Source organism: Pholcus phalangioides, unplaced genomic scaffold, assembly GCF_987345545.1.
Source record: "Pholcus phalangioides strain wild (caught in Gottingen) unplaced genomic scaffold, Ppha-v1.0 ptg000022l_1, whole genome shotgun sequence".
Classification (NCBI taxonomy): domain Eukaryota; kingdom Metazoa; phylum Arthropoda; class Arachnida; order Araneae; family Pholcidae; genus Pholcus; species Pholcus phalangioides.
In genome coordinates this window covers 11,120,364-11,134,407 of record NW_028301615.1, presented here as the reverse complement: position 1 = coordinate 11,134,407, position 14,044 = coordinate 11,120,364, and the positions used below count along the sequence as shown (strand labels likewise).

General features: G+C 36.7%; 2 protein-coding genes across 2 annotated transcripts in view; one reads left to right on the top strand and one right to left on the bottom strand.

Annotated features, from left to right (window-relative positions):
• Window positions 1–5,996: 5,996 nt before the first annotated feature.
• On the bottom strand, window positions 5,997–10,366 carry Dph3 (Diphthamide biosynthesis 3). The gene is made up of 3 exons (XM_089249859.1): window positions 10,213–10,366; window positions 8,458–8,532; window positions 5,997–6,178 (listed from the first exon to the last, which is right to left on the bottom strand). Exons 1-3 carry the CDS (start codon window positions 10,318–10,320, stop codon window positions 6,107–6,109), a joined length of 255 nt encoding a protein of 84 aa, XP_089105985.1. The 5' UTR covers window positions 10,321–10,366; the 3' UTR covers window positions 5,997–6,106.
• Window positions 10,367–10,784: 418 nt separating this feature from the next.
• LOC149069454 (ubiquitin carboxyl-terminal hydrolase isozyme L3-like) overlaps window positions 10,785–14,044 on the top strand; it is a 115,385-nt gene continuing 112,125 nt past the window's right edge. The window contains exons 1-2 of the mRNA XM_089249450.1: window positions 10,785–10,967; window positions 11,082–11,093. Of these exons, the coding sequence (XP_089105576.1) occupies window positions 10,929–10,967; window positions 11,082–11,093 (51 nt within the window). The 5' untranslated portion in view covers window positions 10,785–10,928. The remainder of the gene's footprint in view (window positions 10,968–11,081; window positions 11,094–14,044) is intronic.

Here is a 14,044-nt window from a genome sequence, read left to right as displayed (position 1 = left end):
ACTCCCATTGTTTAAATTCGTTTTTACGAATGTTCCCGTTGTCCGATTTTGGATATGTCGTTCACTAATGATTACTGATTAAAATGCAATTTGCCAGGGTTCATTCACAAATTGCCTGGACTATTTCCTTTCCTTCCGAGAATTGTTCTTGCACGTTGCAATCGCTCAAAAACTCATATTTGTTTATCACTGATTTACAGAAGCGGGGGGGGGGGGGGCTCTTTCAAAGGCCCTGCGTAGATATTTCGATACCGTTCGACGTCGTTACAAATATCGTTCGACGTAGAAATGTCATACATTTGTCGACGTAGTTCGACATAGAGAAATTTGGATTATTTCAATAGAGACTAATTATCGTACAAGATATTCTCCTTCTAAACGAAATGCTGTAAAAATGAGAGTAAAACTATTTAAGTACAAAAAGAAGTTATTTTGGCGTTTATTGAGTGAATACATTTTTACTACATCGATCGATATCGGGCACGTAAGAATTTCCGACCTCTTTCCGACGTTCGATATTCATTCGACGTCGGACAGGTATCGCACGACACGATATCACAACGATATCGTTGTGCTACTGGGGATGCCATTTCAAGCGTCCTCCTACGTTTCGGAAAATTCCCCCTTTTGTCCTCCTTTTCAGGTTTTCAAAATAATTAATATTATTATTTTTTTCTGAGGGAATTTTTTTTTATACTTTGAAACACACATTTCTCCATTGATAGGAATGTTTTTGTGGGGTTTTTCCCACATTGACCAATAGTCATCGAAAAGAATCCCATTATTTTTTCTTCTTTTGCTTTTTGTAGTGGCTACTGTTTGAGTTGGGAAAAATTATTTGTTGTGGCCGGTGTTTTTATTAGTCAGAATAGTGGCGTCACCTGTTGTAAGGTAGTCCTGCTTTCTCAGTTTTTGAATCTAGTAACCCTATACTAACGTAATGCCTCCACTTCAGCACTTCACGCCACAGTGCGTGAAATAAGGAAGGCAGTGATGTTGATAGTACCCTGCTTCCCAAGGCCTGGGTTCGAGTTCCGGCGGAGACTAGATGACTTTTCTTTCCGATTTCACCTTGGCACAGAAAATATAAGTTTCCTTTTCATATCTTGAGCTGAGAAAAAAAAAGCCGTCTGAAATGAGTTTTATATTCAATAACGCTCGTGTGAGCAGGTCCGTCATTTGGGGATGGGGCAATCTCTCAAAAATATATATATGCATACATTGAGTATATGTCTTTTGCCCCCAGAAAAGTTGAAATGATTGTCCTGAGTGCGAGATCTCTTGATTTTTATATCCTCCATTAGTAAACACCCCCCCCCCCTCTCCCCCATCAAAAAATGTATTGAATCGTACATCAAAACGGCTCTGTTTTAGTTAGAAAATAGTTATATTATAGAAAATAATTGCTGTTCTTTTGGTAAAGTGGCGCCATCTGATGTGAACATATACATAACTGACGTTGCCAAGGGTACGCGTGCATGCGTCCTCATTTCAGAACTTGTTAACCCTGAAGGTAAAAATCGAAATAATAAATTTCACGAATTAATGTTCGAGATTGGCGAGTTTATCTTTCACGTTTATATTCAATCAATTTGACACTCAAATCGCCATCTAATGGCAATCAGAAAAAACTAGGCTCCTTCGACTCGTCACTAGATCGTAGCATGGGTACCGTATTTCGATCATGATAATGTCACGTTATGATTTTCGCTCAAAAGATAGCAGCACAAGTTCTGTGGTATCCACTGAGTGGTGGTATCAAGGTTATCTTATTTCTTCAAAAAAACGGAAAGAAAGAACATACCATAAAATTCCTCACCAGAAAATTTTTACCTATTAGTAAATATTTATGTACTGCGGGTGGAATCAGCTCGTAATTTTTTTATAACTAAATCTGAAAGAAGATCTTGCTTCGAGCGCCGAAGTGTCACTCTCAGCACTTTTGAAAGAGTTTCCGCCTTCTCTGGTCAGTATTCTAGTTATCAGAGTAATTCAAAATTGGTTAGTCCTCATTTTAAATTACTTTTTGTATTGTCATAACAAGCGTAATACAGTATTAATGATAAAAGTATCACTATCTCTGGACAAGGCATCTGCAACCCGTTGCTCACGAGCACCACGGTGCTCCTTGACGCATTCGATGCTTGTGCCCGATTTCGTTCCCGCGAGCACTTGATCAACGTCCCAAGCCTGATTTCATGCATTAGTGTTTCAAACTTGTTGTAAGGGTGCGCTTATTTTGATGATGGCTACATTCAGTGCTCGTGGCTAGAAAAAGGTTGAAGATTTCTGATCTAGACTAAACATAAAGTATCCACTCTTTTAAATAAAAAAGGTCCTTCCTGCTGTAGTACTTAAATATTCTGGGTGTAAAACCTGGATTCTTTGAAAGAAAAAGGAATTCTAAGAATAAACCGATGAGGATATGCAAAAAAAAAAGATAAATATTAAAGGTACAACCTGATAGAATGACATCCAATCCACATACTTGCTGTACACAAGGAAGGGTGAAGCAAGAAGAAAAAAAGCATAAACCTTATTTTCATACAAATGGGGCGATGTCATTTGGAAGAAAAGCGAGGTCACTCTTATATAGAAAGCCAGAGAGGTAACGGCAACTAGCGCCATCTGGATAAGAAAGCTATAGAACAAATATGGCAACCCAGTGCCATTATGCTAGTCATCGTTGGTACGACTTATCTCACGGGAAAAAATTCACCAAGGGAAGTGGTGACGAATATTTAAGCTTTTCCATAAGAACGTCAAAAGAGCATCCATCTGTTGGAACATTGCGGAAGCCCAATGTCAAAAGGGTTTCAGCAGGAGTATCTATGTTTCAAGAGCATCTGTGTGAAAATTTCAACGTTTCTGAAACATTGCAAAAACCCGATGTCAAAAGAAGAGCATTTAGAAGCATTAGCCTTTGCATCTAGAAAGCATCTACACAAGCTTCCATGTTTGGAGAGCATTTAGAAGCATTAGCCTTTGCATCTAGAAAGCATCTACACGAGCTTCCATGTTTGGAGAGCATTTAGAAGCATTAGCCTTTGCATCTAGAAAGCATCTACACGAGCTTCCATGTTTGGAGAGCATCTGTGGAAGTTTCACCGTCTGCAGAACACTGCAAAAATTCAACCTAAATGAGCATCTACGTCTTGAAAGCATTGCTGAAGTTTTATCATCTAGGGACCATTACACAGGCCCAATGTCAAAGAACCATCTACAAAAGCATCCAAGTCTAGACAGCATGTGCAGAAGCTTCAGCATTAGCGGATCATTGTAGACACACAGCCCCAAAGAGCATCTAAAGCAGTGCTGTCCAGGGCTCCAACTGGGGGAGGGGGTGCGAATTCCACCCTTGGACCTCTCCTTCAATATTACAAGGGGACGCTAAAATGTGTGTTTGCACCAGCTGACCAAGCATTTAGTTGTAGCCGTGGTGGCCTCGAAGTTGGGGATGCAGTGCTTCATTGTATCCTATCCCATTCAAAGATATATTGTATTTTTCTCCAAAACTCCTTCAAAATATTCTCTATGTATTCACATTGTTAACAAATCTGTTTTTCACTTTTCTTCATGTAATTTTGAGATGCTTTGCGTACATGTATTCCATCCTGTAACTGTGCATCACGTGGCCATTGTATTCACACCCCACACATTATTCTGATATGAACTGGGAAGTGCGTGCCGCTTCCCCCGGCTGTTTGTGTGCTCATATAGTTTGTAAGTGGGTTGTTTTTTCATATTTTTTTTTGCACAGTATGTCACACACTTTCCCCCCCTTTCCAGTGGTGCCAGGTGTAATTTCATGCATACCCAATTTTGTAAGCTATGTACATTTCTTATCAGTAGCCCTTGCTTTTAACTGTACGCGTGTATTTTTCGATACAATACTTTGATTTTTCACACCTTCTTGACTCTTCCTGCCCCTATCATACCTTTTTTACCCCGGCGGTGACCTATCGGTTAGAAATTCTTCGGAATATAGACTGGGTCGTCGTTTCGGTTAGTAAGTACTCCATTGTAATTTATGGCATGGGTCTCAGCACCCACTGAATTAATTGAGAAATCAAAATTTCCTATGCAAAGATGAAGATGAGCACCCACAAGTTCTAAACACTTCGTTGCCTCTGCCCTGTAGCAGGGGTGCAAGAGCTGTGCCAAAACGGTTCTTTTGCTACATGGCATGCCAAGGTGCCAAATCCCTGCACATTTGTGGCAATTCTTGCTCGTGGTTCGCGGAGGTACCGCTAATGCACTGTAGTGCATCAAATACCCGGACTTTCCAAACTTTCATTTGGCGAAAGTAGCGTCATAAGGAAATGCATCATAGGCACTGCAACAGTATGTATGATCCAATAAGGGAGTTACAAAAATGTTTTTACAAGAACGGGTGCACTCTCTTACCTAGTCTGCTAGCTAATAAAGATAACTTTAAAGGAAAAAAGTATGGTTCAGCCCAGGTGCATACAATGAGGGGTTTCATGACACACCAGAGTCTGTATCAGCAGACATCAACACCCTGACAGAACCGGTTAATTACCAAAAGTATTAGAGCAGTGATCTCAGGCACCTGATCTGAGACTGCGTCCGCTGAGCCAATGCGGCAAGAGCAACTTCAAAGGAATGAGACAGCCCTTACTAAATAGCCCTGGGTTCAACCACAGTTTCAAAAAGTGCAAAAAAAAAAAAAACCCCAGGGGGGGGGGGGGAAAACAAACTTTGGGTCCAAAAAAAAAGTTATATAAACATAAACATATTATAGAAAAACATAAACCAAAATCTTGATAGAACTATAAACTAATTTTTCCTATGCTATTGGTGATCCAATATGTTCCTTGCAAGTGATAACAATATTCTAATGATACAATTATCTATGATTTCAATAAACAGTATTGACTGTAATAAAAAAAATAGCATATTGAATTGACAAATTTGTCTTTATTTTCAAATGGAATGAATTTTTTCATCTTCCACCCATTCTAGATACAAAAATAAGAAAAATTGTAATTTTTGTGACCCAATTTTTTTATCCGAGATATTTGGGCAAATGAGATTAGCAATTTAAACTTGATTTATATATCTCAATTTCAAAAACAAAGATTTCTATATTCATCATCAACAGCACAGATAACTGTTGTTGATACTTATGCTTTTGTATGATAATATATTTTAGTTAGGGATTGTAGAATTTTGAAGTACCTACTGCTTTTTGAATATTTATGTTTTTACTGTTAGGGCTCATGGAGACAGCCAAATGGAAGAAATTTTTGGGGAAAAATGCTGTATTAATCGTTTTCGTACCTGGAATGTTGATTGTTCACTGGGCATGGTTCCGACTTCAAGAAAATGAATTATTTGTTAACCAAGAATACAGGACAAACAATCCTATAGTAAAAGGATATCAAAGAATGACAAATTCATTAAGAAACTTGTTTGCTTTATCAAATGATGAAAAAAATGAAAAGCCAAAATGAGAAAGCCTGAGTACATCAAGAGTTTTGTCCACCCTATGTTTTGCTTCTTTAACTTAGAAAGAATAAAATAGAATTCTCTAACCAGTTTTCTTTTTGATTATTTATTCACAGGGATTTTGATATATGCTTTTTAATATTTTACTCTTGTATCCACTTGATAGTGAGTAGCTGTAGGTGATTGCACTCAGGCTGCCACAACATCCATTTTAACACTGTGTCAAGGCATTCAAAAGCTGACTACCATTCTAGATGTCTTTACTGATAAAAAGCTTGAAAAAATGCGGATTTTTTTTTTCCTTCTCAAAGTGATCCAGATAATTCAAGTTCTAATATTTTCTTAAAATTTTACTATAAGTATATGTATATATTCTATCTACAGATTGATTGAATAGCCTCCTTAACCCAGGACATTATCAGTAAATTAGTGAAAGAAAATTACGCATGCATGATTTTTAGAAATGAATACTGAATTTCTTCAAACATTTTGTGAATTAAGAGTAAATGAGTGGGGAAAAAATGTTTCATATATATTCTTTAATTTTTCACTTGCGTGCAACAACATAATTAAAATATATGAAAAAATATGTGAATGAGCAACAGATAAAGCGTGTGGATCAGAGAATATTTCGTCAACTGGCAACTTCTAATTTGGTATCGTCATTCTTGATGCGGCTTTTCTCTTCGTCAGACTGGAAATCTTCCTGTAATAAAACGATAAATACATACAAATAACATTTGTGAAAATTCATTGGTTAAGAAAAGCTTATTAATAACTAAATATGCTAATAAAAATTCTATATACAGTAGATCCTGTTTACAACATTTTGAAAAAAAAAATGTCATGAACAAATATCGTAAACACAGGAAATCTTTATGAGTATTAGTAAAAGATGGACCCACGAAAATGAGTCATGCCAAGTGGGAAAACGTTCTAAGAGAGATCTGCCAGAATAACACACACTATAACAATATTACTCTCTGGTCCCAATGCACTTTTCATAGTATGTGGATTCATGTATAATGATAACTCCTTTGTAATATGTTTCTCCAGTCTCTTAAGTAACGTTTGTATTTGAGTCACAAAACTTTGAGGTTCTGAGGTAATCATGAATACGAGAAATTTCATTTGGAAGGAGGTCTTGATCTCAAGACCGGGTTCTTTGGTGGAGCCCCCCGCCCTCCCCTGGTAGTAAATTTTTGTGCAACACAAAATATTGGACACCCTGTATTTACAGCATTTCTAACTCAAGTATACATTAACCCTCTGACTGCTCAATTTTTGGATCGAAATTGCTTCAAAAATTGCCTAATTGTTTTCACTCAAAAAGTGAAGTTTGAGCGGTAATACCACATGCCTTCAAATGCCGCAATTTAGTGGACAACTAACGACATCTGTTGGCCAAAACATAAATGAAACGTCTAATACTGTATATAATTTATTTCAGTGGTTAAACGGGGAAAAAACGGGATGCGCTCCTCAATAAAGGAAGGAAAACACATGCCCGTGGAAATCGCGGGATGAGCAGCCAGAGGGTTAACACTTATTTAATGAATTTAAAAAAAAATTGTATTAGTTGACAATAAAGATAATGACCAGGCTGTACAAGGTGCATAGAAAAGTCCATTTATACTAGAACAACTTGCAAACCATTGATTTTTGAGGCATACTTTCGAAATGGAAAAAGTATCCAAATAACTTGCAAGATCTGTTATATCATTCATATTGCAAGGGGTTGTATAATTATTAAATTAAGAAAAAAACTTTTATTGGTAACACCTTAAAAAATCAGATCAGAAAGTTACTGCCACTGTTTTGAGCACACCCCTCCTAAAAAACATGTTTTTAAGTGTAATATTTGCTTGAATATTGAAAATGAAGAAAAGAACGACATAAACTAAACAAGGTCATTTCTGTTTTTCATAAGCTATTCTGTTCCTCATTTTCAGCTATTTCAAACTTAAATATCAGCAATATTGCACTTAGAAACAAATGTTTTTTGATGGGTTCAGGAGAGACAGGGAAACAAGTTTTCTAGGACAAAGTGACCAAATAAAAAGTATATTCTAATTTTAATAGCTATTGCAACATGGATGATGAATCTGAGGTCTGCAGGCCATCATTTCAACTTTTTCCCGGGGCGGGAACAAAGAGCATGTACTCAATATGTATATATATATACCATTTTTAGTGTGTTTTCAAAAGCTGGGGGGGGGGGGACAATGGCCCGACCCCCCCAAATGACGGGCCTGGGTCTGCACATTATTCAGATCATTTTTTCAGATTGAAATTATGTTTATAGGATCAACAGTTTGAGAGTTATTCTAGGATAATGGAACTTTCCTGTGCACCCTGTATAATATATTAGATGGAGAACAAAGTTCTTGCTAGAAATAATAGGTAGCACCAGACGAGCTGCAGTAGTCATGTTTACAGTCTAATTTGAAAAATTGCAATCGTTTTGGAAACGTTAAAGTGTGTTCTGGTAATACGTAAAACTTTGTTCGTTGTTTGCAACTCTTAGGTGTAATACGAAACAAATAGAATGTGTTGAAAAATATAAAATTCATCACATCATTTGGTTCTATTGAACATACAAACTATGTGCTTTCAGCACTGTAACTGCGATAAATTTTGTCTTAGGAGAGTTCACTGTAAGTGCCAGAACAGTAGGATACTGTTTCTAATATGGAGATTCCCCTTGACAATTCAGCAGGAAATAGCTTGGTGCGAGAGCAAAAAAGGTCGCCAGATGCACACTGACACACAAGAAAGCCATACTGTCTGTCTGGTGGGATCAGTGGAATAATCTTCTATGACTTTCTTCAGAAAAGATATTTCTTACTTTTTTTTTTTTGTATCTTTTTTTTCTAAACAATAAATTTTTGGCAAGAACTTTGTTCCCCATCTAATATGATAGTAAATTAAAATTTGAAAGTGGAATTCTTTGAATAAACCGATGTTCAGAAATCAAATGCTCACAATATTGTAGATCACTTTCACTATCAGTGAGCAGCTGGGACACGTGGCCACATCTTCACCATTCATCAAATCTTCCTGTTACAAAGACATAAAATATTAATGAATATTTTTATATACTTTTCTCATAATAAATACACAGTACCAGAACTAGAATGTCCGGGACATTTAGTCTAATGCAAAAACTCAGAAATAAATGCATATTAGGTCCATTAATTACCATGCATCATATATTTAACACAAAAAACAATTTGCTGTTGATACAGAACAGCTGGAGTTGAACATATAAAGAACCCCGCCAAACCTAAATCCAGCCCTACTCAAGTCAAATATATATTTTGGCAACTGCTCCCATTAACGATCAGCAAAAAAAAGCTAGCGTTAAGAGAGAGGTCACATCAAACTCGTGAAAGAAAACCTTGTTGTTGTCTTGTCTGCAGTGAGAATCTGATTCCAGAATTTTTGCAATACGGGCAAGTGCACTGGACATATATATACATATATTTAACATACTATATATATATAAAAGGCTGCAGAAGAAAAAAAAAATTACTGTCGCTCAGGGTAAGTGTTCATTTTGAGGCCTATCTTCCTGTAATTTTGAACAGGAGAAAAGTAAACTCAGCGTCCTTGATCTAGTGTAGAGTATCTTGAAAAATCGATGGCAGCACAAAAAAAATCAAGCACAACACTAGATATACACTCAAACTGTTAGGTTTTTAAACACAAACTTCCAGCACAGCTCATTCGGTAGTAAATCACCCATGGCGATAAGACTGGATTTGAAGTCAGTTTCAAAGAAAAGTAAGGGAGACTCTTCACTTCCCCCTCCTTCACTTTCATCTGTTTCCATGGGTTGGCCATATCTTGAAGTATTTGACAACATAAAATTTAGTTTAGTACTAAATTATCCGACTCATGTGAACAGGCCCTAGAGGAGTTTTCCAAAGGGTATGTTTTTGTGATGTGAATGGGAATTATCCAGAATGGCACATTGTTCACTTACGAATAGGGAAAAACAGTATGACTGTTTTCTTACAGTGCACAAGACTTCTCCTGCCAGTGCTTTAGATCTGGCGTGATTGGCCGACTGATCTCCACATTTTTGTGTTCTTAATCAAACATGTGAATAGATGTATGCAAATGACAGATTAATGATGAGTCACACTAGGAAAACACTAATGCGTAACGTGGCAATGTTACATGTTTCTGCTGAAGTGAAACGGTCCAATTTGTTACGTGGCACATAAAAACCTGCTCCTCGGAAAACAGGGCTTCAAGACAGGTTTCGCCCCCCTAAAAGCAGGTTTTTGCAGCACACCCATGTGAGGATTGGCTTAAAATGACCTGAAATTTCCGCTTCCAAGAAAAAAAGCCATGGTCCTGGGCAGGCCCGTAGCCAGAAATTTCGTTTGGGGAGGGGGGGGGGACTGAGGCCCCAAGTCTCCCCGCGCCGCTACGGCCTTGGCACTGGGGAGTTATGTCTAGTGCACTTACTCGGATTGCAAGAGGTTGACATAAATGTCTTCACATTTTATCCAAAAAGTCTCTTTCGTCGAAGGATTCGGTGTGCCCTAGCGAAGCACCAGATCTACCCAAAAAATAGCATTAGTGGTGCACACCCTAAAACCCCACTGCTCAAAACATTGATTGTTGAATCAATTAACGCTATTGGTGTGTTGGACGTAAAACTTTCTTTTTCATACATTAACGTTCTTCACTAAATAAACGATTCGATATCAAAGGGCAACTACTTACTTTCGTGATTTCGAACCTATCGCCGCATGGACACGGATAATAGTACGTATCCGTGTCTTCGTCATACTCGAAATCTTCGATTTCCACTTCGTCGTGATACACAGACATTCTTGATCAAAAACCCTCCAAACAAACAAAACGTGCTTATTATTTGCTTCTGGAGATTAAGGAGAAAGACACTTCAACATCTTCCCATACGTCCCGACTTTTGAGAGACAGAATTACTTCCCATAACATAGTATTCGGTTAACTTATCATTCAAGTGAAAACGATCATGTTCTCAATTATCTTGAGGAAGTTTACGAGGAAAATTTTCAATCATTGCATTCATTATTAAACTAAAATTATTCACCAACAAAATGTCTCGTTTTTAATATATGGTCACGTGAGTTCGACAAACGTTGACTCGAACATGAGGAAATTAAAAGAACTCTTTTGTCTTTTTTTAAACATATATTAAGACGTTTTTATGAACAAAAACCCCAAATTAATTCCGAAAATTATGTTTTTGCAGTCTCTGGAAGTTTTGACGTTTAAATGATCTTCTGGGCGGGGAAACTTTTCAACCACAGTCATAGTCGTCCGTAATAGAAGCCGGCTAGCAGCGCTGCGAACATTAGAATTGATCGTTATTGGGCAGGCTTCGATTTTTAATTTAAATTAATAAGTTTGCTTTTCTTCGTATCAACTGAAATATTCGGTAGCTTTGTTTCAAAATGGGTATTGGATGGCTGCCTCTCGAGTCCAACCCGGACGTGAGTATGAGTCTTTCGCGATAAAATTACCGACTCACGTGACCTCTCTTGCCATTGCGTAGATATTTGGTATTTAGAAGTTTTATATTTTTCCTCTTCTCTCTTTCAATGTAGGTTATGAACAAGGTTTGTAGAGGTTTATTGGTTCATTGGCGCTATGAATTCGGATAAGTAAACATTTTTTTTGACAATGTCGACTTCACTTTGACATACACGAATAAGGAGCAGTTTGAATTTGTGATTGAAATGAAATTTTCACAATACATATACAAAATACATTTTTTTCATCGCTTGTTTGTATTTATTGTTGCATTAAAATTTATGGGCATGCGATACCCAGACTTGAATGACCGTTTCACACTTGGAGACTTCTCAACATGCTTTTGCCGTTTTTCTTGCTAAAGAACAAAATTGCCAAAAGGGATCATGTTATAGCTCAGTGGCGGCTCGTGGCCGTATATTTGGGGGGGGGGCGTGCAGATTTCCAAAAATATGACGCCGTCTATCGGTGATGAAATGTCAAGCACATGCAGGGCCGTAACTAAGATTTTTGTTCCCCTGGGCAAACATGATTTTTCCACCCCCACCAATATAAAATATTATAACTTTATGTAATGGTGTTCTTTGTTTTTCCCCTAAAACTTGCTGCTCCCCCTAAATTTTTCTGTCTGGGGCAATCGCTCTCTCTGCCCAATCCTCTAGTTTTGGTCCTGACTACATGTACTATTTACACAATTGGTAAAGTATTGCACTGCATTGAAAGCTTTTATTTTTGCTTTATCAAATTATTTTTCACATTGTCTGTATAACTATGCGTACAAAAATAATGCTCTATCAACACAACATTTAGTTCAGTAGTTTGCGCAGTGAGCTTACTGATGTCTTAACAACATTGAAAATAGTTTAAATTTAGCACTTGCCATCGGCAATGATTTTGCAAATTGTGAAAATTCATACTCTTCAAATATCGGGTGTACGCCCAGCTAAAATTTGGGCTCGTTTTTCGAACCCTTCTCAAAATTCCGGGTCTAAAAAAACGAATCTATCACAAAATAAAAATTAATGAAACCATAAATTTGGAATTTCATTTCTTTTGTGTAGATTAACTAGATTGTTCCACTTCCTGCAAAATTAATGATACTTTTCACAAAAACAGCAATTTAAAAAAAGTCTGGACGCCTGAATATTATACACTAATTTAAAAGGTGTATAAATTTCAATGATAGTTATAGAAAAATATATTTTCAAATAAACGGGTGGCAACGCTGTGTCGCACTGCGCCAAAATTAACATCTTTCGCCATCCTGCTGCAATAGTGCCCTCAATAAGCAAAAAGTGTCATCTTAAATAGACTGGTGTGAAAATTTTTATGACAGCCGCTTCTTCTAACAAGGTGTCAAAAGCCTGAAACACCAAAAACAAGCTGATGAAAAGATGTTTGATAACAAAAGCCAGTGCAGTTCTATTTTGAAAAGGGGTAGGGTTTAAAGAAAATATTTTTGTAAGTTAATTTCGCTGCTCTCTCTCTCTCCAATTTATAAATATCTGCTCAGAATCCTATATTTTGCTGTTCCAAAACTGTCTTGAAATGGATTTTGTTCCTTCTCGCCCCTGAATATATTCTAATTTAGAAGATACAACATTTAAAAGATAGATTTTAAAAAAAGTAGATGGAGCAGCATCAATCTTCATGGTGTGTTTTTGGCGCAGCCGAAATGAGCATAATAACTTGGCTAGCTATCACCCTTTCTCCCTTCTTTGGTATTTATATTACCAAAGGGTATCTCATATGGCACACGATGGAAAGCAGCCAAAGAAGAATACAGAGCTGTCTCCATAAAAAGTGCTGCTAAACCTTGACCATATGAACTGTATTTTATGGAATTTTTTTTATTAAATCTTCTGAAAATTTTTCTTTTCTAATTTCTTAAATTCATTTCAAAAATTAAAAATATTCAATGGTATTAAATTGGTATCAAATCCATTTAAAGAATGAAATTAATGGCCTGTGATGCTCGGGGTGCGCGCGCGCGCCACTCTTTCAAAAGCTTCCCCTGCTGTAGCTGTTCGAAACTTTAACTAAATTTTGAGTCATTAAGCGCTCTGGAAGTGGTCCCAATGTAAGTTATCAAGTGGTGAATGATCATTGGATGCTCAAGGCTACACCCACTGGCGCATGCACAGTGCCCAATTAGATGGAAAAACCCTCAATAGCTACTTACTGGGTGGTTGTAAAATATCTTTGCAGATATATAAGTCCTAGTGGCGGCAAAAATAAATTTATAATGTTTAAAATGGCAACACTCATTTTTATGCATTGTAAAATGATAAAATGTATAAAAGTGAGTGTTGCCATTTGAATCCTTTGAAATTTTATTGTCCTTACTCAGGGTATGGCAATTTGAATCAGCTTGATTTAAATCACAATTTAAATTTTGTTTTTTCTTTGCATAACTTCAACGATATTAAAGTAACCTGGTATGCATGTTACTGATATGTGGTAAAGTTTGTGACTGAAAGAAGTATAGATCTTCGGGGTAAAAATATGAAATTGAACTTAATCCTTACATACAGTGCAGAAAGAAAATTGTTCTATTTCTAGATTTTATGCATGGGAAAAAATTGCAGGGAAATGTAGGGAGTTGAACTCATCACTCTTAGTTCAACTGCACTAAATATTTTCAATGCATTACAATGTGGTACCAGGGTTCCCTTGATTAATAAACAGAGGAATTATTTTTTGTATAAAGCCTTCAATTCCATGCTGTAATTGCTGATTCAAAATAATGGTAGATGTTGTCCCAACATAAATATCATTGGGATTTCAACTTTATTTTTCATATTAAAATTTTGAGTTTTCTAGTTTTTTAACAAAACTCATAAAATCTCTGAAAGAAAAATGTGTAAACTATTAAGTAACATATATATAGAAAGACGTCACTCTCCCCGTTAATATAGCAAGTATAAAACTGGTTAGGAATATTCATCTTGTTCCCATCAGAGCAGAGATAAATCTTCCTTCCTTAAAACACTGATATCTCTTTAATCAGCCAGTTTATGTATCTTATGTACAGTCA

What these genes read in the sequence shown, in the direction of transcription:
- Dph3 (XM_089249859.1), bottom strand. Translation starts at nt 10,320, where the DNA reads ATGTCTGTGTATCACGACGAAGTGGAAATCGAAGATTTCGAGTATGAC. An exon ending in ATAGGTTCGAAATCACGAAA is followed by an intron (nt 8,533 to 10,212) that starts GTAAGTAGTTGC and finishes TCTTTGTAACAG; the next exon opens with GAAGATTTGATGAATGGTGA. An exon ending in TGAAAGTGATCTACAATATT is followed by an intron (nt 6,179 to 8,457) that starts GTGAGCATTTGA and finishes GTTTTATTACAG; the next exon opens with GAAGATTTCCAGTCTGACGA.